General features: G+C 42.6%; 1 protein-coding gene and 1 pseudogene across 1 annotated transcript in view; one reads left to right on the top strand and one right to left on the bottom strand.

Annotated features, from left to right (window-relative positions):
* The window catches only part of NCEH1 (neutral cholesterol ester hydrolase 1), a 55159-nt gene that overhangs the window by 25900 nt on the left and 13548 nt on the right, over positions 1 to 15711 (top strand). The window contains exons 2-3 of the mRNA XM_024563605.4: positions 8670 to 8898; positions 11023 to 11092. Coding sequence (XP_024419373.1) covers positions 8670 to 8898; positions 11023 to 11092 — 299 coding nt within the window. The remainder of the gene's footprint in view (positions 1 to 8669; positions 8899 to 11022; positions 11093 to 15711) is intronic.
* LOC112307549 (ATP synthase F(0) complex subunit C2, mitochondrial pseudogene) lies at positions 11366 to 12183 on the bottom strand (annotated as a pseudogene).

Raw genomic sequence — 15711 nt, 5'->3', positions numbered from 1 at the left:
GGGCAGGTATAGAAAGGTTACCCAACCAGGTGGGGACCTTCCAGAGCCCTGAGCAAGGCTCTTGCCAATTCAGGGCCTCCAGCGAGAGGAGACAGCAATAGATGATGTGGATTCACTTCTCATGTGCTCTTCCTTCCTTCCTATGTCTGGGAAACGTGGCCCAGAACATTAGGAAGCATGCCCGGGGTCACGCAACTAATGAGTGGTAGAGCCAGCATTTGGCCTCAGCCTCTGGCCAAGGGCTAGGCTCTTCCCTCTCCATCATATTTTCTTTACCTTTTCTGACCTTGTTCTAAGAATTTCAAGGCAGGATAATGGAAACGTGATTCTTCATAATCTTTTCTTCTGAGAAAGCCTGGAAGATGGGTTTTGCTGCCCTGACGTCCTTGTATATATCTCAGTTCAGGGCCGTTCAGCTGGTGACTCAGCGTGGCCCCAAGCTAATGTGAGGTTTACTTTGCGAGTCACCGCAGCAAAGCTTAAGGTAGTGAGACTTGATTATAGGACAGTCTGAAATGTTACAGAGGCCTGACATAACAAATAAAAAGAGCATTACGAGCTCTGATATACTAAGTTCAATTCCAGGTATCTTTTTAAAAGCACTATAAAATAGTTGCTATGATCACCCCAATTTTACAGGTGAAGAAACAGTCAGAGAGAGGGTTGGTGACTTGCCCAGAATCACCCAACTAGGAAGTGTCAGAGCTAGGATTGAACCTTGGCCAACTGACCTTGTAGTCCACACCCTGAAACAGTATGCAGCGGTCTGGATGGTAGGGAAGCGGGGAGAAGAGTAGAGGCCAGGGAGTGCTTTCTGTGGGGCATAGGGTGCAGGGAAAATCTGATTTGTAGCTATTGCTAACTTCCAGATGGCCAATTTCAAGCTACTGACCTCATATCAACTGACTTGCAAATTTTAACAGTAGATTTTTGTGACCTGGCAAGAGCTAGTTCCAGCATACCACTGAAGGCCATTGCCGAAGAAAATGGCAGGTTGAGGCTAAAAAAAAGCCATGCAAGTTATACTTGAGTACACTTGACTCTAGAGACCTGGAAAGTACAGTAGTTGGGGTGGTGAGAAATGGGGTTGGAACATAGAGTGGGATCAGACTGGAATGTCAGGTTCGGGTTTTGTTTGGTTTTGGTTTTTGTTTTGGGTTTGTTTTTTTTTTCCTTAAAGTCAATGGAAGTATTTAAGCAGCCAGGTAATGTGATCACCTCTTTAGGGTAAGAACTCTGATAAGCCGTATACATCAGTTAGAGAGAAAGAAAGAATCTGGAATTCAAATTAGTGGGCAAATACAGGAAACAACATATAATCAAGGCAGCAGTATGAGTAAGGGGAGGAGGCTGCAGGTAGAAGATTTAGAACTGTTGGCAAGTGGAATTGACATAAATCCATGATTGCTTGACATCATTTGAGGGGAAGGAGCTGAACAAAATACAGGTGTCCATCGCTATGCCACTTTGCTTTTATGAAAGGCTTACGTTAGTACCTGTTTTCACTAAACGAAAAATTCTGAGAGGATTTTGTTTTTATGAAAAACAGTGAAAAACAAAACCAATATTCAGCGTTTGTTTTGTAGCGAGCCCTTAGGGAGGTAGCGCACACCCCAAGCAGCGAGAGTGGCACCCCAGCTCTTCCCCAGAAACTACAATCGGCATCTCAGCATCAAGCCACCAGAGCTTTCAACTGTGTCTGTGAGCATCTGGGTTTTATCTCCATTTATTTTGTGCATTCATTAGCGAGATGTGTTCTAGGGTATCAGAAAAGCCTAAGGGAGCTCGTAAAAGTGTTATACTTAGCGTAAAACTGGATGTAATTAAGTGCTCTTGTTTATGTTTGGTAGGTTATTTGGGCGGTCTGGAAATACTAAAAAAATGTTTCCATATAAATTAATGGTATTGTTTCTTCGCTTCATGCCATTCCAGCTTACAAAAGCTTTCATAAGAATGCTGTGCTTTCAGGTAGCAGGAGAAACCTGTATCAATGTTTGTTTCCAGCTTGAAAACTAAAATTGTGGTCAGGCCATTAATAAAGAACTTATTGGAATGAACTGCTGATTTGGGAGTGGATAAGGGATGGTAGAACAAGTTCATTTCAAAGAGCTTTTAGGCTAGATCCCAGCATGTTTGGAAATACGCCCCTGCAGCTTAAGAACAACTGATCAGGGACTGGAGACAGAAATTTGGAACTCATCAGCATATGGACAGAAGTCATAGCCATTTGATTTAATAGGCTTCTAGTTAGTAAGCACTTCCTATTTGCCATAGCAGTACTTTGGCTTACTCAGGGAAAGCAGCAGTTCTCTGGTTGAATAAAATAAAAAATGGCCCCTGGTGAGTGTGGCTCAGTTGCTTGGAGTGTCATCCTGTGACTGAAATGTGGGTTTGATTCCCAGTCAGGCACACACCTGGGTTGCAGGCTTGAGCCCCAGTCCAGGCACATGTGCCCAGTCTGGGCATGTAGGATCCCCATATGGGAGGCACCAGCTGATGCTTCTCTTTTGCATATTCAACTTTCATCTTAAAAAAAAAAAAGGTTTTTTTTACTTTTTCCCTCAGCCTATTGTCCTACTGCCTTTCTTATCTCTACAAACAGTGAAAGTACTCCTCTGCATTCACTGTCTCTATTTCTTGATTCCCACTCATTTTGCAAGCCAGTACAGCCTGGATTCTAGCCAGATATCTCCGACTAAGTGTACTTACTTAGGTTCACCAGTGATCCCATAACCCAGTGTGAAAACCGATGACCTATTTTGCCTCTCTGTAGGCATTTAACAACTTGCTCTTTCTTGAAACTCTTTTCCCTTAACTTCTCTAGCCTCTTGTTTCTCTTGCCATACTGTTAATTAATTCCTCCTTTTTGGTGAGGGTGGGGGCTGGGGCTGGAGAAGATCTTTTAATGATTGGTTCTTTCTCTCTTGTCCACTGTCCCTTTAAATAATGGTGTTTCCAAGGCTTCATTTTTTATTTTGTTCAACTTTACAATTCCTGCTTTCCCTGAGCAAATTGACTTCCCCTCTCTAGCAGAACTTACCACATTGCTAAAAGCCTTCAGAAACGGTGATCGGATAGCCTGAGTGGGGTTGGATTAGAGATCCAGCCCCCAGAAGGTGAGGGAGCATTTTTATTTTTGTCATCCAGGTGGGACTAGGAAAGAGGACTTTGATGTCTCCCTGTTCTTACTGGAGGAGAGTGGGGCTAAACACTTGTGAAGCCAAGTGTGGGCGGTGGGCAGCAGAATGAAGTGTGGACACCGGCCCCACACACAAACATCTGTGTGTTTTTCTCCACCCTTTTCTCCTTCTCCAGCCTATTGATCATTCATTAAAGCTCAGTTCAACCCAGCTAATGCCGTCCCTGGGCGGCCTCTTCAGACAGCCTCTGTCTCTTCTCTCCTAAACTGATCACATCCCTCTGGGTTTTCATGTACATAGCTCTATTTTTGAAGTTTCTACATCATATCATAATCATCTCTTGTGTCTAGGATGTTCCCACTTTCAGGGCCTGTGAAACTTCCCTCTTCCCTTTTTGGTTCTTCTGGCTGGTTGAATAATTCAAATGACATACAACAGACTGACAGGAAAAAATAAAATTGTAGGACGTGCGTATGCGGAATTCATATAAGCATGAAAATTCCAAAGGTGGGCAAAATGAGGTCTATATGTCATTTTGCACTGAGGAGTGGGAGGTAGGCAATTCACAGGGAGATGAGAAAGGGTAAACCTTTGGTAAACAGATTTTTATATGGCCACCCAGAAACAATGAGACCCAAAGGGGAACCTAGCAAACAGACTTGTGCTTGGCTCCTCCCTGTCTGCTCCACTGAGTTCAAATGTGCTAAGGTGAATATGCGAAGGTGACTCTGTTAAGGTTCACTTCCTGAAGCAGGTTTTCCTATCTGTATATCTCTTAGGCAAGAAAAGAGGAAGGAAAAAAAAAAAACACCTTTTTTTGAGTTTGTTGGGCTTTTAGTTGTTTTAACTTAAGATAATCTGCCTGCCAGGATGTTACTTTCTGGGGAGACTCCCTCCTGACCTCCCCACAACATTGGTATGTTTCTCGAAAATAGGCCTTTCACCTTTAAAAGTTCATCCTGTACCCTCAAGACTTAGACCAGTCATGACCAAATGGGCACTTAAATGGTGATTGAATGAATTACATTCCAATTGATTTGATTTACTTAGTGATTTCCAACCTCGCTATGTACTGAAATCATGTAGAGACCTGAAAAGATACCCATGCCTCAGGTCATGCTCTCTGAGATGATTATTTAATAGGTGTGGGATGGGACTCAGGCATTAGTAATTTTAAAAACTTCTAGATAATACTAATATGTTGCCAGCTTTGAGAACCATCAGATTCAATGAATAAAGTAATATACCAGTGCTTGCTATATGTCAGATGTTTTAATGACATTTTCACAATAACTCAATGGAAGGAGATGAGATTTGTTTTTGTTAACACGTGGAAAAAGCAGAGGCTCGGAATGATGTAGTAACTTTGCATAAACCACAGAGTAGGTAAGAAGCAGGGCTAGGCTCTGACTCCGACACCTAGCGGTTTCTTTCCAGCTTCCCTCCAGTGGGGCGAATCCACTTGGTCCCATCCATGCTCTCAGAGGTGGTGCATTAGACAACTGGCTCAGTTGTGCAACATTTGGAGAAATGTTGCACTTGCTCTATTCTTCTTCCAAGAATGAGGTTTGATGGGAATTAGCCCAGTAAGGCATGTCTGTGTCACGGCTACCATGTCTTTTACACTTGTAGGGCAATTACACCTTTTTTTTTCCTGGGCTGAGAACCCGATCTTGCCTCCAGGACCCCTTTCTCTGGAGTATAGTCATTCCAGTAGCTTCCTGGCCAACTCTTTCCACTCTCCTTCCACTCCAGTCTCTGAAATGAGCCTATAAATCTAATTTTCCTTTCCAAGGACCTGTAGTTTCTTTGAGATTCTGATGCTAGTCTTTGATGGTTGTAACACTGTTCTCCTTTTGCAAGTCCAAAATGATGTATATTTATTACAAATAGTTTTTGAAGAATAATGATATCTCATTCACTAGAAAATATAATGGGATCTTACAAATTAAGCACAAACTATAAGTCAGCTTAAAAGTTAGTTACTGATGGCCAAAACCAAGTCAAATTGTTCTAACCATTTAAGTTGTAAAATTTAATAAATTGAGCAAACGTCCCCTAAATACTGTAGATAGTCTTATTTAATTTACTATGCATAAAGGCTGTCACGTTTGTTCTGTGGGATAAAAATGGAAGTAACACTTTTTTGTAATATCATTAGTTGGCAAATCATAATAATAAACATTACAATAATAATAAACATAATAATAAATAGCTCGATGTAGTGTTGCATTTTTGCCAGGCACAGTTCTAAGTGCTTTCCGTATGTTAACTCATTTAATCTTCAGAAGAACTCGATGAGTTAGATACTCTAGTTCCCATTTTACAAATGAGGATATTAAGGCATAAGAGCATTAACTAAGACATCCAACTCAAATCCAGGCTTTTTCACATTGATAGAGGAAGATTGGTAGGGTGCTGTAATTCCTGAGTTGCCCTTAGCCTGGACGAACACTTTTAGCACTCGACCTGAGCAACCAGCCCCTTAGAATGGGAGGCACGGGAAATCCCGACAGAGCTGCTAAATCCCTGAAGGGAGCCGGAGTCAAAGGGCAGAGCGGGGCTTCTCTGGCGCAGAGTAGAGGGTGTGACTACAAGGATATTGAGATGATTGGATTATGCCCCCATGACGCACCTAAAACTTCTTTTGGCTACTAATCATGACATCCTACTTATGCTAATGGTTGTTTTTCAGTCCTAAGTTTCCTTAAATTGCCAAATTGTTAGCTTTTTAAAAAATTCTTTCCAATTTGCCTTCTATACTGTGATTCACTCATAGTTTTACTTTTGCCACTCTCTAGAATTCTCCTAGATTCTTCTTTTCAGCCTGTCAAGGAATGTTTTCTCCAGTGTCTGTTTCCTCAACCCACTGTTTTGTCTCTTTGCTACCTCTTCCATGTTTCACTGTTATTTGAGTTAACAGTTACCTCTGAGCTCTTCCTCCAGGCTGGACCTCCTTAAATCTCTGACCCTGTATTTGTGATCTGCCTTTGGACTTGTCTACCTAGATGTTCCATTGGCTTTGCGTGGAATGATTCTAAAATGAGTTTATCTTACCTTCCCTGACTGTTCTTCCACCCTTGTTCTCTGTTTCTCATATGAAAACCCCGGGTCTCTTTGAATCCTTGTTCTGTGTCCCCTTGCCTACCTACCTGATCCCAGTCCCTCCACCTTGTGAGCAGTTGCCAAGGCCCATCAACTTACAAAACCTTAATCTGAATCAATGCTTTATAATCTAAGGCATTCCTTCCTATGTGAAAGTCTCAAAGAACGTATAGGAAGCTATGAAAGCTTCAGAAGAGATGGCAATTTGGGGAAAGGGAGGGAATCAAATGAGACTTAAATTCTTACCTACTTAAGTGCTCAGACCATCTTTTACCCACCTTTGCAGTAGAGTCTTTACCTATCGTAGGTTACTAATTAATTCTTATTGAACACAGTTATGTGGCCCTTGGTGATTTCTTGCCCCAAACACTGAGGTTTTCCTGCTTCAGAAGAGTTCTGCATTAGTGCATCTCAAGTGATCTGTCTGTACAGCGGCCTCAAGTGCAAGCCATACAATTTGCGTGCCAACAAAACATTTAAATCTGCATTTAAAAGTGCACTGCAACTTTACAGTGTTTTATAAGCATGACCATAAATTTTCAAGCAGATAAATGGCCCATGAAAATGTGTTTTTCTATAATAAGTGGGAGTAAAGCAGGATTTAGAAAGTAGAACGTAAAAAAACGTTTGACAGGATGAAATGACCATCACTGCCAAAGGTGGAAAACCGCTGACTTAGAATACAAACCTTTCAATACAGGAAATGAAGCAAGCAGGTGGTGGATTACAATAGATGCTTTAAGTATTTAGTGTGGTTTGCTCGTGTTGAAAGTTGACCTCATGCTAAGTTATTTATGTGTATAGGTATCAGTGTACTGTGGCTTTTCCCCAGGCTCCCTGTCTGCTTTGAGATAAGCATACAAATGAACTTTTTGGAGATCATTATTTTACCTCTGTTTAACCTGAAACAATTTTAGAACTTTGTAATCATTATGATCCTAATAACAAATGTACATAGTGTCTCAGCTTCTCTAGAAATATTGGACTATCTGTCCCTGGGCTGACATTTCGAGTTGCAATGATAATAATAACCAACTCATATAAGGCTTAGTATGTGCCGGCCACTATTCTAGGTGATTTTGCCTTTTGCTTCTTTTTCATGAATGCTGGCTAATGGTTTTCTAATGCAATGCTTTCCAACTCTTTTCACAGCACAGCGTATACATACAGTACTAATATTTACATGGGACACTGGGATAAATTGCTTGGGAGCTTGACTAGCCAGGGGCTGAGGGCTTGTGTATAGCAGGACATCTGTGCTCTCTTCAAGGCACACCCATGTGCTCGGTGCACGCAGTGCTGGGAAGCTGTATCAGGGCGTATTGCAGACTTTATGTAGTTCTGATTTCTTATGATGGCATCAAATATTCACTAATCATCAGTGTCCTGTTTCATTCTGTACAGAAGGGCACCATCACTCCCACGATTCCCCTTCCCGCGGTTTGAGAGCCGCTAGGAGAACGTTCGGGCATGCGTGCCAGTACAGTGTCCAGGCACTCGGACACTTCCGAGCCTCTGTAGTTTGACCAGTCACTGGCCTCCAGACTGCTTCCAGATCTCTGTCTCTGAAACATGGCCATTAATCTTGCAGGGAGGTCAGTTTTATAAACCTACTCAAGAGAGAAAGCTTGTGTAAGAGGTAAAGAGAGTTTACCTCTTTACCTCTCCCAAGGTTTTTGCAGATTGGATGACTTGGGTCTCCTCTCTGTGCTCCTTCTCCAACCAAATAACTGTGAGCAGAGCTCGATGCCCTCAAGCTCCAAGGGCATCTGTCTGTTCTTCACACATTTCTGAAAAGCTCCTGGTCATGCGTAAGGTGGCCTGCTCCTGAATGCCGAGGCCGCAGCTGACTCTGCTTCTTCCCTCTCACACACTTACTCCTTTCTCCCACTCTCAGACCAACCAGACACACTTAAGTATATATGCTTAAAAATACTTTAACAATGCTTAAGGCAAATATGAAACTTTCTTCTCTTTTAATTGCACTTTAAGTATTCTTCCTCCACTCCTACTGTGCTTTTGGAACTGTGATGTGCTGATCTGAGAAAAAAACCAAAATGGACTGAATCCTGGAATTCACAAGTTCCAGGTTTCAGTCCCAGAACTGCAAAGCATCCAGCTACATGGGCAAGTTTATTTCATTTCTAAGCCTTCATGATAGGATGGGCCTGATGATACCTGTCCCATTTCCCTCTCGGAGCTGATCTTGAAAATCAAAGGGAATCTAATGCCTGAAAATATTCTGTAGGCTCTAGAAGCAAAAGGTAAATGCAGTTTGTTATTGTGTTAAAAGCGGCCAGGGAGTCCTCGAGTGCAGTAGCAGTTGCTTGTAAGAATTTAAACTCTAAGAGTTGGTGAGTGTGGCTGTAGGGATGACCAAGTTGACCTGCGCTCTCCCTCTTCATTCCTTTCCTCGCCCTGCAGAGTAACCTGATCCACTACCTGGGCCTGAGCCATCATCTGCTGGCACTGAATTTTATCATCGTTTCTTTCGGCAAGAAAAGCGCGTGGTCATCCGCTCAGGTGAAGGTGACCGACACTGACTTTGACGGCGTGGAAGTCAGAGTGTTTGAAGGCTCTCCGAAGCCAGAAGAGCCGCTGAAACGCAGTGTTGTTTACATCCACGGGGGAGGCTGGGCCTTGGCAAGCGCAAGTATGTCCTGCTCACCTTCAGGTTGTTTGGGGTTGTGATTGGCCCTGGGAGGGAGGTGCATGTAACTGAGTCTGACTTTCTTATTGGGTCCAGAGAGGGGCAACATTTGACTCGGTTCCTCTGGACAGTCCCAGTTGCCCTTACTGTCCCAGCGAAAGTGTTAGTGGTGTGTCCTGTTCATACTTGAAAGTGTCCTGATTTGAATGATTAATTATATGTTTATAGCCTACATAAAGGCTTTTGCCTATTTGCTTATTTGTTTGTTAATTAAGGTAGTTTGCTTTGAAAATATTTTTTGTGACCTAAATCACAGACTAACTTATTATGAATTGCTAGCAATAGCTTTCTGTGCCAAAGCCCGGTGGCATGCCATTGGGCTGGAAGATCAGGGAATTCGCTATAACTCTTTTGCAAACTTCTTTTTTGAAGACATCTTTCTATAAAATGAAACAAGTATTTCTGAAGACTCATGCTAACTCATCAACATTTCATCTGCTTATGACATCAAGGATGATAATATAAAAGTGTGCCACCATTAAAAGGAAGTGATCTTACAAATTTCAAGAATGTTTTCTTTTTTTTAAAGATTTTATTTATTTACTTATAGAGAGAGGGAAGGGAGAGAGAAAGAGAAGGAGAGAAACATCAGTGTATGGTCACCTCTCATGCGCCACCCCCACCAGCGACCTGGCCCGCAACCCAGGCATGTGCCCTGACTGGGAATCGAACCAGCGGCCTTTTGGTTCATAGGCACATGCTCAGTCCACTGAGCTACACCAGCCAGGGCAAGAATGTTTTCTTTAGTGTTGGGTTACTTTCATGAGCAAAACAAGTTCACAATGGCAAGCTGCCCCATGAAGCAGGCCAGTGGGATGCATACCCAGGAGGAAGTGAGGGCCTCATCTCTGCCTGTGATTTCCCTGGAGCTGCTTCCTCATCTTTAGCCTGGAGCTTTGGCATCCTCTAAGCCAACTAGTTCTAGGTTGGTTTTTTTTTATAACTTTTTTTGTGAGGCAAAAGCCAAAAGTATAACTTTTTCTACCAATCCCATTTCATTTAATTCCATATTCATCATTTATTCTTTTAGTCGTTGATTTGCTCACCTTTCCAGCAGTTGTTTACTGAGTACATAGGATAGCCTAGGACTGAGAAGTTTCCGGGGTACAGGACTTCCAGGACAAAACCTCAGTTGTGTGCACAGTTGGACCTTTGGTCACCCTAATGTGTGCTAGGTGATGGGGATTTAAAAATGCATAAGGCAGAATCTTCTTCCTAGAAAAGAATGAATCTGTACCATTGAGTACTTGCCAGGTGAGACATCATATTGGAGGCCAGGAAGTATACGTATGGGGATTGGTTTAGATTATGAGTCAACCTGGCCTTTTGTACAGTTTTCACTGATCACTTTTGCCAGGGGAAGAGCTCAGGCTGAGGGAGATGTGTAGGTGGCTATGTAGTTATTAAACTTCTGATTCTAAGACTGCCTTGGAAGGCCTATGGATAAGGTGATTATATGGTTTTCTGTTGGCACAATCTGCTCTTAATATTTTGAAAGAACAGCTAAGGGATGACTTTTTTTACATTATAAAATTGCTTCTGTCAACTGCAAACATTTGGACCCTCTTTCTAAGAGTTGCTAAGAGTTCTTAAAATTCTAGTTTGTTATGTGTTGGTTTAAACAAAATACCATATTCTTCAAATTGGTGAGTTTCCTGAATTGCAGAAAATGAGCATATTAAAAGAGAAAAATTTTGTGGTTCTAAGAAGAAAACTGCTTATGTGCTGTGATTTTTGGAAAAGCATACATTTGAAGAGCTGCAAAATCAGAATTAATTTGGTGTATTTCTTGTAGTCCATTATAAAATAAATGTTTAGTTCATTAAAAACACATTCGAACGTAATCTAATATGGATTTCCTGTTATTTTATAGTAATTGGATTTTATCGAAAATTCCATTTAAGTTCCGCATTTGTACATGTAACTGTATTAAGGAGATATATGTTCCCATTTGCTTTTTATTGTTAATAACTTAAGTCCAAGTCTAAAAGCAATCCGCAGCAGAATTTAAGAAAAGCCAGTATTAAATAATTTGTTTAACAGTAATTGCTCCTTTGTTTCTTTTAGAAATCAGCTATTATGATGAACTGTGTACAGCAATGGCTGAGGAACTGAATGCTGTCATTGTCTCCATTGAGTAAGTAATTAATACATGTCATAGAAAAAATTTAAGAAGGAACTAGTTACTTTATTTTACAACTGATAAAATTTAAGATGAACTAATTACTTTATTTTACAAGTGATAATATAAAATATAAAACAAAGGTCCAGAAAGGTGAGGCAATTTTCTCAAGGTTACACAAAATGATTTTTGATAGAATTCCTTGAACTCACTTTATAATGCCTCAAATTGTGTTTTTATTTCAGTTTTGGAAACTTCTAGAAAAGCAATTAGTTGGAGCTGAGGGAAATATACAATCAGTTACCTACAGCATATAAATTTGATGACTGCTTTATTTTTCTTATTAATACAGTATTTATTTGTCTTCTGTCAAACCCTGAGCCATCCACTTTCCCCAAGCTGTCTAGGGAAGTGTAGGAAAAGGAACAAGACACGGGAGAAAGAGCTATGGGAGGTGGAGACGGCTCCTTCACATGGCGAAGAGGATGGGAAAGGCCGTGGCCAGGCCAAAGAGCCCCGTGGCCTCTGAGACGGCAAAGCCCAGAATGGCATAGAAGAGCCATTGCTTCAGAGTAGGGTTCCTAGCATCACCAAAGAGGAGGCTCCCAAACATAGACCCAGTTCCAGGCCCAGAGCCAGCCACCCCCACTGCGGTAGCCCCAGCGACCTTGGCTGCTGGGTCGATGTCCCTGAAATGGCGCTGGTTTTGAATCTGCAGCTAAGAAACCAGTGAGGTCAGAGGACTTGGGGCCGCCAAGCTGCCGAGGCTGTCATCTGTCCGCGTCTCTGGACTTTTCAGCACCGCTGCAGACAGTGACCGGCTCAGCAGCTGAGAGGTGCCCCTGAACAAGGATGGGATGGAGACGAACTGGGTGCAGGCGCACATTTTCAGAGGGTGAGAGGCTGGGGCAGGAGAGCTGCTCCCAGTGCAGGGAAGTCAGACAGCCTATTTAGTGCTGCTTTTTCAAACACTGAAAACCAATCTCAACATTAAGAGAATCTCTCCTACAACCAAGGGTTATAAGTTATTCTCCTGGAGTCAGGTTCTGTAACTCAGACCCTGTAAGCAGGAATGAGTTCAACAAATTTTATTATGAACATCATTATTTTTTTAATACCTACAGACATTTCTTCTTTTTTTTAAGATTTTATTTTTTTATTTTTCGAGAGGGAGAAAGAAGAGGGAGAGAAACACCTGTGTGGTTGCCTCTCACATGCCCCCCACCAGGGACCTGGCCTGCAACCCAGACATGTGCCCTGACTGGGAATCGAACCAGCAACCCATTGGTTCACAGGCCAGTGCTCAAACCATTGAGCCATGTCAGCCAGGGCTGAACATCATTATTATCAGTAGTATTAGTATCGACATTTTGAGTTGTTTCTACAAATTATTTATTAATGATCTTTCTGGGAAACTAAGAAGCATGTGGATATGTAGAAGAATTGTGGCGATGGCAATAATAGAAAAATCACGGCGCTTAGTCCGAGGCAGAGAGTGTGCGGGTGCCATTGCATAGTCATCTCTGCTCCTTCGGATCTTTGTTCAAACATCATCCTTTCAGCGAGGCCTTCCCTGATGCCCCCTGTTAGAAAGTGCAGCCCCCTTTCCCTCTGCTTTATTTTTCTCCAGAACCATCATCAACACCTGACAGACCATACGTGTGACTTACTATGTATTTAGTGTGCTAAATGGAAAGAGACAACATAAGTTATATGAAGACAGAGATGTTAGGGATTTTACCCCTTTATTGCTGATCTTTGTGCCTGGAAACATGCCTGGCAGATAGTGGGCATTCAATAAATATTTGTGGGATGAATGAATAGAGTCCTGTTTAATTTTCATATAAATCACCCAAAATAAATATTTTGATGTTTTCCTCGTAGACAAGGAAAATGAGGCCCGAGAACTTAAGTAACCTGCACGAGGTCCCATAGCTAGCTGGTCACAAGAATGAGTGGAGACCTGAGCCAGGTCGGTCGTTCCCAAGGCGCAGTATCAAGCCACTACTGAAGGAAACCGCTGATGCTGAGAGACAGTGTGACAGTGTTATGGCAACATCACCCGCTTTCCAGGCCCTGAGCTTATCCAGTCTCCTGTCCCTCTGCCTCTTCCTGCCAGCTGCTCCCCCATTCACCGCTCATCTTCTGATTGTCCCTGGTCCAGAACTGAGACCTAAGAGAATTCTTTCTCCTGCGGCCCCTCGCCAGGACTGTCTCCTGCATCATCTGGGCAGCTCTGACCCTGTAACTAGAATCCCTAGAGTCACACAGAGGGATGGGTGGTTGCTTCCTCAGCACATTTTCCTCTCAGTGAGGCCTTCCAGATCACTCAACGGCCTTCAGGGATGTTTTGTAATCCAGGAACCTTCAAGTAAATGGTGATGTCACCTGGCCTGGGCCGCTGGCCAGAGGAAAGCAGGGGCTGTTGAAGCAGCTGAGCCCCATTATGGAGCCAGGCCCCACAGCTCAGTTCCTGGGAACCCCTCAGAGCCCCTTCAGCGGTTTCCTGTGTGGCTCCAACTCCTCTAAGGCCCGGGGAAAGGAAGAAAGTTGGCCTTGCTTTACTTGGCACCATGAGGATGCTCCACCCAAGCCTCACCCTCCAGGACTTCAATATAAGCAACTGGCAACATGCCTAGATTCTTCCTGTATGCCCCTCTCCACCTGTCAGCAGCTGTTTCAAGTAAAACAGGTGTTCTTAGGTTTATCATAAAACACAGAAAGATGGATAAGATTTTTTAAAGATTTTTTTAAAAAGAACTAAAACATAGAAGGCTTTCCATTGGGCCTAATCTATACAGGGAAACATTCAGAAGTTGATCAGCTGGGAGGCATCACAGCAGTGGGCGAGTACCATTACTATTAACTGTGACCTCAGGCAAGTCATTCAGCCTCAGGTGCAGAATGGGGTTAGGGATCCTCTCTGTGTGTCTAAAATGTGAGCTGCTGGGAACAGAAATCATGTCTTCTTTCCTTGGTGTCCCCCTCACTCAGTGCAAGGCTTGGCACACGTATGCTAGGCAAATATGCTCTGCGTTGGGTTGATGACTTCAGAGAGTTGTCCCGAGAATCAGTTTGGGCAACTGAGATGAAAGGGCTTCAGACACCAAAAGGTGCTAGACAGGTCTGGAAGGTTAGTGCTGTGTCCCACAGAATGCAAAGGTCCCACTTACAGATGTATTTATCGACATATGTTTGGAACTTAGAGCATATTTATTTGCAGAAGTAATGAGCTAAGATGCTTAGGACCCTGGCCAGCCAGCCCACAGAGAGCTGCAGAGCCTATGCTCTGGTTAAGGCATGGCCAGCATCGTATGACCACGATGCTTCTCTTGGAAAGTATCTCCGGAGGTCTAACTTGGGAACACATTTCTTCTCACTGCTCATGTCTCGCCTCTTTCTTTTATTCCGTAAATATCTGTTGAATTCCTATTATGTGCCAGTTACTGGGTTAAATTCTGGTTAATACAATGTGAGTAAGACACGCATCATGCTTGCTCTCATGGAGTTTACAGTCTAGGTGAGAAAACAGACCTTGAGCAAGTCATGAAAAGTGTGATAAGTGATGTGAAGCAGAAGGTGACTAGTAATGGCAGCAACTAATAAGTAAGATCTTTGACGACATCTAATAGATAAGATCTTACCTAGTTTGAAAAGTCAGAAAAACTGCCTTGAAGTAATTCACATTTGAATTGAGGTCCTTAGGATGAGGATTTCATAGGTAGACGAAGTGAGTTGGTCATGGAGGTCCAAAGTGGTGTAATGAGAGGGCTTGGGAGGACGGGGAGGAGGCGGAAAGCATCACGGGAATAAAACATGAGAAAAGACAGACGGAGAGACTTACACTTCTGGTGTTGAGCAAGGAAAGAAGAAATAAGGGTGGATGATCCTCAGAGTCACCAGGAGGGCGGTAGACCCTGGGCCTTCCTGGAACTTCACCTTCTTCTAGCAGGGAGGCTGTCTGCAGACAGCCGTTCCTGACCTTCGGGGCCCACAAGAGTGGGTAGTGGTGTCCTGGCTTTGCTTCATGTGGGGCAGGGCTTTGGGGAAGGTTATACCCTGAGGAAGCTGGCAGGTAGGGGTTGGAGGCAGCCCAGTTAATGGCTCAAGGTCCTGGGGACTGATCCAGCAGCTGAGGTGCAGACGAAGGCCTCAGGCTATGAGAAACAGGCCGTGCCTTCTACTTAACAGCTTCTGCAACACTGTGCTATGTTGCATAATAATTGCACAATAATTAACAATTATTTAACACTTAGTAATTCTTAAATAAATGAAAAGGTGCATCATAATATCGAAGAAGCACGGATGTGTCCTCATTTACATAATCTAGGGAGGTCCTATTTTATGTTCGTAAACTTATTTTCATAAAGTTCATTGTAGTTTAGCTATAACGTGGTACCTTTTTACCTGTAGTTTATATAAGACACAATATTAGAACTATAAAAAATAAGGGAAAAGGAAGATTTAATTTTTTTTTAAAGATAGAATATAAGCTAATGAAGTAGCATGTTGGATATTATTAAATTTTATTTAATAAATTTTATTTAATCCATAAATTCTATTAAGTTCTAGAAAGCATTTATGTTGCTTTCTTGGATGTGAAAAAGTTTCAAATTGTATTTTGCTTTTCATTT

This window comes from Desmodus rotundus, chromosome 2 (assembly GCF_022682495.2).
Source record: "Desmodus rotundus isolate HL8 chromosome 2, HLdesRot8A.1, whole genome shotgun sequence".
NCBI classification, from domain to species: domain Eukaryota; kingdom Metazoa; phylum Chordata; class Mammalia; order Chiroptera; family Phyllostomidae; genus Desmodus; species Desmodus rotundus.
Note: the sequence above shows the minus strand (reverse complement) of the source record. Positions and strands in the feature narration are given on the sequence as shown.